General features: G+C 36.9%; 1 protein-coding gene across 10 annotated transcripts in view; it reads right to left on the bottom strand.

The window, feature by feature from the left end:
• Positions 1 to 1,017: 1,017 nt before the first annotated feature.
• DYNC1I2 (dynein, cytoplasmic 1, intermediate chain 2) overlaps positions 1,018 to 11,074 on the bottom strand; it is a 50,559-nt gene continuing 40,502 nt past the window's right edge. For 7 of the 10 annotated variants that reach the window (XM_014545808.1, XM_014545813.1, XM_005857574.2 and 4 more), the window contains 3 exons: positions 5,362 to 5,502; positions 3,419 to 3,544; positions 1,018 to 1,640 (listed from right to left, as the gene is read on the bottom strand). In XM_014545808.1, the coding sequence (XP_014401294.1) occupies positions 1,527 to 1,640; positions 3,419 to 3,544; positions 5,362 to 5,502 (381 nt within the window). In that variant the 3' untranslated portion in view covers positions 1,018 to 1,526. The remainder of the gene's footprint in view (positions 1,641 to 3,418; positions 3,545 to 5,361; positions 5,503 to 11,074) is intronic. The other 3 variants (XM_014545786.1, XM_014545816.1, XM_014545797.1) reach the window with 1 other exon arrangement.

The raw sequence follows: 11,074 nt of genomic DNA, 5'->3' as shown, positions 1-11,074 counted from the left end.
ACTCGTAAGTCAAGGCCCCACTGTATAGAGAATAAACTTGCTTAATTAGACCTGCTTTCTGATGTAGCTAAACCTTTTCCAGCCCATTGAAGCACCCCAACTTCTCTTTCAGGTAATTGTTAGCAACACAGCAGTAAATATCAACCCGAAGCAGATCATTATTGTAGATCATGCAGGGAGAAAAAGGGAAAATATTTAACTGCAGCAGTGTCTGACTATATTCTGCGCAGTGAGAAAACCTGAAGCCATTTTCAAGGTCCACCATTTCGTACTTCTTTTCAGTCGGGGCAGTTTCTAAGCTTTCTAAATCTCCGTTTTCTGGCTAATGAAAATAAAACAGGACTCCACCGAGTCTCCTATCTACCTACTCCAGGACTTCTGTAAGGATCAAATGAGATGAGGCATGGGAAAACACTTCACAGACATTTGGTTAAAGTGTGAAATGTGTGCACTTGGCTATAAAGTAACTCATGTTCCTGGGCTAAAGAAATTGCAATGAGGCTAGTCACTAGGGAGAGGAAGCCGGGCGTTGCTCCGTGATGTCATTACCACAGCGACCGTTCTGGGCTGGGCTGTAAGCCACATTTTGCACCATGGGGTCTAGACAGCGTCGGCTGCGATTTGGTGAGCTGTCACTCTGGGTGGTGGCAGGGCCTGTGTCCCACTTGAGGGAAGCCGAGTGTTTCTTTGTGGGCACCAGTTCCACGGTGCCGTTTCTCTGTGCACATCCCAGCAGCTCCTGCATTGAGCGTCTGCCCCCTGGTGGTCAGTGCACGTCACAGCAACCAGTTGGACACAGCATATTAGCCTTTTATATATATAGAAGATCAGTTCATAATGAATTGGGAGATCTACAGTACACTATATGGTATAGTTAAGGCAAAAAGTTTTACATTTGAAGTGGCTGCTTACACCAGAAACTTAAAGATATGAAAAAAAACCATCCACACTTTATAAAAGAGAAGGAAAAATTAAAATTGAGGCAGTAAATCAAAATGAAAATTTGAAAAGTTAAACCATATTTTTTTATTTATATATAACTATCACATGAATTATAAAGAAGAAAAAGAATATCAGAATGTAACTTGATAGATGTATGCATGCTATGGCTAAGATAAATGTTTCTACATATTATGAGAACATTATCAGTATAACAGGGCATTATGATTATTTAAAAATATGCAGAACTTATTTAATCTGTGCTTTAGAAATAAATGTATACAGTGTTATAAATTGAAAAGAACTCAAAAGAATAACTAATACCAAATATACACCTGGTGTATAAGAATTTAAAAAGGCTGCATTCAGCAAAGTTAGTCAGCTGTATTAAAAATGACACATATCCAAAACAAGATGCATATTATATAAAAAGGGACATTGTAAGATTTGCTAGCTGCATTAAATCCATGGTCTAATCCACGAAATTTCCTTTTAATTATCATTTAGACAGAAGCATGCAAATAGTCTTAGGATCTACTTAGAGTCTTCTCCAAACCCACTGAGGCTAGCTATCCTCTTTTTAGGGGCTAAGCAGGTATTCTGGTAGCGGCTTCCTCTTCCGCATCAGCCCGGTTTGCATTAATTTCTGCCAGTGTTCGGCCAAACCGTGCCCATTCATCATTTCGGGGGACAGCAATCTGCTGTTAAAAGAAAGACAACATTTTATGCATATTGAAATAAAAGATCAGTCTACTCACTATTATTCAATTTGTTTTCAAATAACTTTTCCATTAAAAAGTAATAGTTGACCTGAAGGGCCTTTCCATAATTACAGTGACTATAACAATGATTTACACATTCTGAAACAAAAGACAATGCTTGTGAAATGTGTTCTAACAGCCTCAGAAATGATTTTGCTATTATCACCATCAGTGTGAGAGAAAATAACAATGATGCTCTATAACTATAACTCCTATGCACTATCTCATGACTTTTACTGCTGGGGAGGAAAATCTTAAAAAGTTTTACTTATTTACTTCATACTTCATTCCTAGTATGAACTAGTTTTTGAAGCATAGTTTAAAAGAACTGGTTTCGCCCTAACCGGTTTGGCTCAGCGGATAGAGCGTCGTCCTGCGGACTGAAGGGTCCCAGGTTCGATTCCGGTCAAGGGCATGTACCTTGGTTGCGGGCACATCCCCAGTAGGGGGTGTGCAAGAGGCAGCTGATCGATGTTTCTCTCTCATCAATGTTTCTAATTCTCTATCCCTCTCCCTTCCTCTCTGTAAAAATCAATAAAATATATTTAAAAGAACTGGTTTCTTATAAGTATTTTTTTTGTTTGGAGCACAAGATAACCTTTCTTGATATCTTAATCCCTGCATCAGAAGGTACACTACTTCTCCCCACTTAGTGATGTACCAAGAGCAAAACGGGAAAAGAGGCTTGTGATGCTTTTTTCTCGCTGAAGCAGTTCAATACCAAAATTTTAATAATTGTTATTATAATATTAGAGGAATGTGACATTGCCATATTAGGACACAAACCATTCATTGTAGCAAATGGATGTGCCTGCTTATAAAATTAGATTAGGTTGGACAGTGATATTCAATCCAATATGGTACCTATCCGCCACATCTGACTACTTACATTTAATGTACTTAAAATTAAATAAAATCTAAAATTTAGTTCTTCAATTGTCCTAGTCACATTTTAAGTGTTCAATAGTCATATATGGCTAGTGGCTACCATATTGGACAGTGCTGATACAGAATAATTCCATTTGTGCAGATAGTTCAATTGGCTGTTTTAAATGATTCAATCTACTCTTCAGATCCAACTGCTAGAGGCCTTGGGGTGTTCAAGAGGATGGGAGCCATAAGGCACAGTAAAGAAGGAGTGACTAAGGCATTAGTCAGGCCTGGAAAAAAGGAAATCACTCCTGGGATTGTGTACAGCCAACCTAGCACCAATGAGAGAACTGCAACTCATCCTGTTGGATTCAATAATAATGATTCTGCAACAAGGCTCGAGAGCCAAGATCACTTTTCACAATGTCATCAGAAAACTCTAAAAAAATATTACTTTGATTTTCACTACCTGGTCCAAACAAATATATGAATACAGAAAAATAAAATCTTATCTCAATATCAATTCTGTAAAGCTTGAAAGTCCAACTATAACTCCAAATTTCTTTTTATGCCTAAAGAATTTCTAGCTTCCAGCAATGCATGCTTCAAGAAGCAAGATACTTCCAACATATGATATTACCCTCAAAATCTGTTGCATGGGGACACAGGACATCCAAAGTTAATCTCAAGAGTCCTTCCCATGGTGGAAAGTAAGTACTATCTTTTACAACCATATAGTTTATATAATTCATGAACCTCAAAGACTAGTTTTAACCAAAAGATAGAGTTACTACTGTATTGTGAAAGCTAAATAGATGTGTCAAAATTATAGGCAGTGAGCCCCATACCTCTCCCACATCATATATAACAATCTGTCCTTCAGAATCACCCACGGCAATCTCTCTTCCAGAATGGGTCCATCTTACACGATTAAGAGCAGGATTACCCTCCACAGAAATACTGGCAGTTGGCACCTAAAGGCATTTAAAATATAGTGCAGTGTTAAACATTTCATCAAGATTTCTATAAACATGTAAAATAGTAATTCTTCTTTCTTCCAATCTGGCTACATTTTTAAAGACAAAGATGAAAATAGATAAAGAATTTTCCCAACTTTCTTCTTGTTCAGTGATACATTATGAATGACATTATAGTCAATCCTTAAAAATGGTTTGGGAAAATTAACTTAAGTCTTTATGTAAGAAATTCTCACATGACTGGATACATCATGCTGAAAGATCTCTTTAATAAAGCATTCTTTGTTGTTTTAACTTCCTTAAGAAGTCTAGCTGTTTGACAACAGATGGCCAAAACCCCATTTTAAAGAAACATTTTAAAAGCCCTCATAAACAGATTATGGTTCAACTTTAGAGGACAGGAATTACTTTTGCAGCTTGCATCTCTGTCAGCTGGAACTTGTGATTTGATCACAGTTCTTGGAAACAGTCCATACTGAAGGTATAGTTTTCTAAAGCCCCTGGTTCCATGAACTGTCTGGAGCAGGGAGAATGACGCACCAACACAATGGTGCCAGCCCCCTGCAATCTGACGGTGTCTCTCAAATGCTGAAGAAAAAGAGATTTACTTGCCACATGGACAGCAAACATTCAATGTTTGACTCAGACCAGAGCACAATCCAATTTTTAAAAAATTTGAAATATGACTCAAAATAATCCTTCTAATTGCTACCAGTCATCCCCAAATTATAAATTTAACCTCTAGCATGCTGTTACAGAGAAAAATTATAATTAAGACATATTCTTTCAATTTGAGTATAGGAGAGATCAAAATTTAATTGTAACCACAAATCTCTAACACCAAAACCCAAATTAAGAAAATAAAATTGGTACCATTCTAGTAATCAGCAACGAATAATCAAGTCCAATCACCCATTTATATATCATTTCCTAGCAGTATTTAAATGTCCCTCCTCTAAGTACTAAACTAGCAGTTAGCATAGTGTTAAATTTTTTATATGTCCAATATATCACCTTCCTTGCCCTGTATAACCAAGTATTTTACTTCAAGGGATTGGACTGATACCACTAGAAATATAAAGAGACGTGCCAATGAGTGGGATGTGGGGAAGCAATCAAGAGACTTTCTCCTTACCTGTTACTGACAGAACTGCTAGGATTACTTCTTACCACCACAAATCAATATAGAATTCTAAGAATGTCATTAAGCCTCTTTAAGCTGGTAAAAATACACATAGCTAACAACAAATAATAGCTGCAGTGAAATTTCACTGCCAACAAGTGATTTTAGTATAGCAATTAGGAAATTTAATGGTTTCTGTATTTATTTTATAGTAACAGTAACAATGTTTTCATGGAACAAGTCATCAAAATATATTTTTCCTTCATTCAAATAAGTCAGGCTAAGACTAATGTTTATGGATGATATACAACTTTATCAAGGCTAAGAGAGAATTTAGAAAGTTAGGATTAAGGTTAACATACTTTAAGAGTCGGAGGCTCTCTGCTTTCTAGCCTATGAATAAAAAATATTCCCTCTGCCTTATGAATGAGACTTTGCCAGGACATGAGAGGCACCATAGTGCTTTTCAGAAGTACAAGGAATTCCCCTGTGCTCTTCACAACAGTGTTTCTCCCTTCAGTTCTGCCAGCATGCTGTTCATCATTAGGATACAAAGCTTATTTGGTTTCTTTGTGATGATGCTACACTCACAGAGCCCTTTTACATTCCTTGGGATAAAAAGAACTTCACAAATTACTCAATAACTCTCCAATTTTCTATTTTTCTGTGCAATTTTTATTTTCCCACTTACCTCTGTATCATTATTGAGATTCCACAAATCCAGCCTCCCCATGCCATCCACACATGCAAACAGGGCTGGGTGGGTAGGTGACCACATAACATCATAAACATAGTCTGAATTATCTTCGAATGAGTATAAAGGCTTGTTATTCTGAAAGGGAAAAGTTGATTCTTAGCGCAGTCAAAATATGACATACATTCAACAGGTATAACATTTTATGATATTTAACTCAGTCTAGAAAAAGTTCCCATAATTTGTTTTACTATACCGTATCTGGAGTTACGGAACTAAGAATCAACTATTGGATTGCATTTTCTTTTTAACTTATAGTTAACCATACTGTTGAAAAAAAGGAATAGAAGGTACTTTAAAAACATTTGTCAATTAGAGGATTCTAGGAAGAGGATAGCAATGGCACTGTATTTTTTGAATATCCTCTAAATCTCTCCATAAACCCAGATAAAGTATAGCAAAATCAAAGATTCACAGACATCTACAACAAGATCAGGATGTAAGCAGGTAAAAACAAACCTCTGACAAATACAAGACCTGCACAGTATGAGCATCTGTGAGGCAGGGCATGTGGGAAGGCACGCGGGCTTCTGATAGCCAGAGAACAGAGCCTTACAGTCAATAACAGATGCTTAGTGGCCAGCATGGGGGTCAGTCTGAGAACAGCAGCAGAAACTGTGAGGGATTTTGACACAATTGCATTTATAAATAAATGCATACAGACTCCATGTGATATAAGTAAGGTCTAATGGTGCAGTCTGAGCCCTATAAACTTTCTAACAAACCAAAGAGTCCTTTAAAGACCAAGTCTCACCAAAGAGAAACTTCTGGGAGCAGTATCCAAGTTGTGGAATACAGCACAGGAGGGGCAAAGCAAAGAGAAGGTGCAGATACAGGTGGTGAAGAGGAACAGAAAAGGCATATCTCACATAGATAGGTAAAGAAATATATAGAAAGCATATCTCAGATCAAGAGAGAGAGATAGGTAAAGAAATATAAAAAAGGCATATCTCAGAGAGATAGGTAAAGACATATCTGCTTTGCAAGAAACACAGGAGAGCTTTCACCTAGACAATACAAGTAGAAAAGCTATCTTTTCCCATTCCCTCCCTCTTAAAAGAAAACTCATTTCACTAGTAGACAATAAGCAACAAAAAGGTATCTTAGTCAAATCCCATACAAAGTTATCATGACAGATCTTCAATAAGGGTGTCATAACAAATGGGAAAAGAACAGTCTTTTCAACAGATGATACTGGGGCAACTGAATGTGCACATGCAAAACAATGAAGTTGGACTGCCTCCTTCCTCACATGGAAATTAACTTAAAATGTACCATAGATCTAAATATAAGAGGTAAAACTATAAATCTCTTAAGAAAAAGCACAGGAGTAAATCATTGTGACCTTGGATTCTGCAACAGTTTCTTAGATAAGAAGCGAAAAGCACAAGCGACAAAAGAAAAAGTGGATAAACTGGGCTACATCAAAACTAAATACTCTTGTGCTTCAAAAAAACCCCTCAAGAAAGTGAAAAGATAATTTATACAATGGGAGAAAATATTTGAAAATCATATATCTGATAAGTATTAGAACTCTTACAAGTCATTAAAAGGCAAATAACCCAATTAACCATTGGGCAAAGGATTTGACTAGATTTCTCCAAAGATCTACAAATAGCAACCAACCACTTGAAAATATGCTCAACATCATTATCCATTAGAGGGATGCAAATTAAACCACAATGAGATATCATTTCATACCACTAGGATGGCTATATAGGACAGATAATAACAAGTATTGGTGGAGGATGTGAGAAATTGGAACTCTCAGACATTGCTGGTGGAAATGTAAATTGGTGTAGCTGCTTTGAAAAACAGTTTGGCCGTTCCTGGAAATGCTAATTAGAGTGACATATGACCCGAAAATTCTTCTCCTAGGTACATACCTAAGAGAAATGAAAACATAGCTTGCTGGCAACCAGAAGCTAGGAACAGATTCTCCCTCAGTGCCTCCCAAAGTAACCAACCTTGTCAACACCTTGATTTTGGACTTTTAGCCTACAGAACTGTGAGAGAATAAATTTCTGTTCTTTAAAGCCACCTAGTTTGTGGTTATTTGTTCCAGCATCCCTAGGGAATAAACAGAGTAATTCTGTATTTTTCTGGGGTAACTGGGTAGATCTAGATTAATAACCAAAAGAGTCCCTATAGTAAATACATGAACAGTGAGGTGCTCTCAAAAGAACTGGGAAATACAGTTTCACTTGGATCAGAACAGGAATAAACAGATCCTCTTTAAAAAGAAATGATACCACCTTAGACGGTTTAACTCAGTGGATAGAGTGTCGGCCTGTGGACCAAAGGGTCCCGGGTTCGATTCCGGTCAAGGGCATGTACCTTGGTTGCAGGCTTCTCCCCGACCTAGGCCCTGGTCAGGGCGCGTGCAGGAGGTACCCAATCAATGTGTTTCTTTTACATCAATGTCTCTCTCTGCCCTTCCCTCTCTCTTCCACTCTCCCTAAAAATCAATGGGAAAATATCCTCAGGTGAGGATTAACAAAACAAAACAAACAAAAAGAAACGATATCCAGGTCAGAAATACCTTCCTTATAACCTGCCAACAGGACCTTTTTGAGAAGACATGTGTCTATTAAAAACAAAAGAAATACAAAGAAGCAGAGTCTTACAACAAAATACAGACAGTATCCAATATAAGCACTGTCTATCTAGGAGAGAGTCTCAATCCATGAACTGTGAGAATTACCACCCAGGGCAAGACTATCTCTACAGGAAGATGAATGAATCATGCTATCATTGCTTGATGCCATTAAACATTCAAATTAGAAAACTTCCTTTGTTCCAATTGCTTGCTCACTAAGCAATCTTCTGATTATAATTTGGCTTCCCACGTGGGTTGTCTACAGGGAAACAATGAGCTGGTCAGGCCAGCATGAGTATCGGGGCCTTTTGACAGTTATTTCTCATTGTAAATTAATAAATTGACCTTCTCCAATGTATCCGTGTCTTAGGAGCCTGTCAGTTCCAGTCAGCACTCCCTAGCTAATCAACTCTAGAAGATGGACAAAATTGAGTTTCTAAATATGTGAAGGACAGGCTGGACACTGGTCAGCAGCAAGTTACTATGGTCCATGCTGCCACTCGGTCCCAATGGTCAGTAGGCTTCCTCACGAAACACCCCAATCTCAAAGCATTTTTTCATTTTAACTTGTCTAATGTGCACAGTTGCTATTCCAAGAGTCAGTAAAATATCTTTGACCCTATTTTAATGCTTGTATTCTCTGAGCGTTAAATAGGGAAGTTGTTAAAATAAGGAGGGTATTTAAGACATCAGAGACTGTAACAAAATTTTAGGGTGTGTAAGGATTACAAAAGTCTGAAAACTACCAATTCTAAGAAATTAACAATCTTAATTTTGTCACTTTACAGTAAATATGGTTTGATAGATATTGCTCTGAGACTAGAAAATACCGTGTATACATTAAAACACTTTGTCCCCCAAATAAATAATTTTTACAGTTTAAGAGTCATCTGTAACAAGCATGGTTAAATGTAATGGAACAAATCTTCAGGTTACTTTCAAGAAGCTTTTACTTCTCACATATTCTTCCTACCATTTTCAAGCCTGGAAAAGTGCTTTTTATTGTGAAATTTCAAATTTGGTATTTTGAAAAGGTAACCATGTCCTCCAAATAAATTTAGAAGCTGACTACAGAAGTAGATTACTTTAAATTAAAGTTGAGGCAGTGCCAAATTGAGATTTCTAGGGATTTTTTAAAGGATTTACAGAAAGAGGAAAAAAAGAAGGACTCTTGTTTTGCTACTGGGGCACAGCCAGATCTTAAAAAGTACACAGATACAGTGATATCTAATGGTGCATTCTTCCAGTTTACAGAGCGTAGAGATAGAGAAGAAAAACACTTTAAAAGTATGTTAAATTCATGAATGTAAAGATACTGGTTTAAAGAGTTTAAAATGGAATTGAGAGAATGTTTTTAAAAAGAGTATTTAAAAGCCTTACCTGCCTGTTATTCATCACCATTATGTTAAAGAGCACAGAGGCTCTATCAAGTTGTTTGACAGGATAGAAATAAATACCAGCAACACAATTAACCTTAAAGTATAAATCTAAGATCAGAGCAATGACACTGGGAGCCATGATACTGGCAAATAAAAACTATTTACCCAGCACATTGTTATTGTTGTTCCATCCTTCATACAAAACTGTTTGTGTGAAGAACAATTTGAGTAAAAAGTAATTCTGATAAAGTTTTTGAAGGCCCTTGGGCATGGATAAAAACACCGTTCTACAGTGGCCCATTCTTTGGCCACTAACTTTTGAGAGGTATGTATGTGTGGGGAAGAAGGAAGAGGCATATATCACAGTTGAATGAATAAGAGTGTTCTATACGAAGCTCAGGGAAGAAAGCAATACCTAGCCCAGAGAGAGATATGCCTGCCTGTCATTCTTATTCAGAGACAGTTCTATGTTGAAATACAACAAAATACAAGAACGAGAAGCTATCAACCACCAATCAATCAATCAATAATATAACAGTTAGTCTGCTTCCACAGATATAAGTTCTGTTCTTGTTTAGGCAAGACGACCCCTTCATTTTTCAGTCCTGTTAGCAATATATGTAAGGATGAAAGCCTCAAATTTAAAGCTAACAGAAGGCTAGCAAACTGAAGCCCTGAGATATTCAAAATAATAATAAATCTACAAATAGATAAATTCTTTTCAATTACTAAAAGGACGCTAGCCAGAAAACCTAAGAGATGTAATGTCTCCTGTGCTATACACAGGACTACTAAGGTGGGAGCACAGCCAAGTTCTAGCCACTTACACTGCTACCTGCAGCCTATAGAGAAGCAGTGGCTTCATCTTTCCAATTCTGCCTCTTCCTTTGGTTTTACTAGCTAGTTTACGCATTTCTTTGGAGGAATCTTCCTTCTCTTTTCCACTATGTAAATCTAATTAAAAGAAGGAAGTCAAGAACAATCCAAGAAAGAAAATAGACCATTGACTAAATGCATTCAGGTTCTGTCTGATACCCATGAAGGGAAAAGGAGGAACTGAACACTGTTAAGTGCCTACTACATGCTACACACTATGTTAAGCATTTTTCTGTTTCCTTCATTAGGTTTAAGGTAAGTGCTATTTTTCTACCTGCTAATGCCAAACTGGAAAATGCTTAATTTTAAAAGGCAAGGTTTTAGAGGCAAAGTCTTCTAACTCACTTCATATTAGACTGAAAGAAAGCATCAAGAAAAGATAATAGTGAACAGTGAGTTAACTTGAACTAGATTTCTGAAGCCAGTATTTGATAACTGTAATAGCAAAAAACATCTCTTAAGACTACTAGGTTTTCTCAAAATACTGAAGAACAAAATAAGGTCTCTAAACTTTGTCTCATGATGAATTATTCAAAAGGTCAATATTTAGGATAAGGCAGATGGAAACATGAAAAATGTAGCTTAAAACTTAATTTAAATAGAATCTGATATTCTGAATATACGGCTTTGCAAGCAACAATGTAATAGTGCAGAAAAGCTAGACAGCAAAGTCAAGGCACTTTAATTTTAAAACAGGTCAAATGAAATTACAAGGCCTATCACAGGAAGTAACATTCCTGACCTGACTTTGCCTTGAGACTTTCAGTGAGGTAGGGCATTGTCACATTTATCTGGA

The sequence above is a fragment of the Myotis brandtii genome, unplaced genomic scaffold, assembly GCF_000412655.1.
Source record: "Myotis brandtii unplaced genomic scaffold, ASM41265v1 scaffold112, whole genome shotgun sequence".
Lineage (NCBI taxonomy): Eukaryota > Metazoa > Chordata > Mammalia > Chiroptera > Vespertilionidae > Myotis > Myotis brandtii.
The sequence above is the reverse complement of the archived record's forward strand: the minus strand, read 5'-3'. Positions and strand labels throughout refer to the sequence as shown.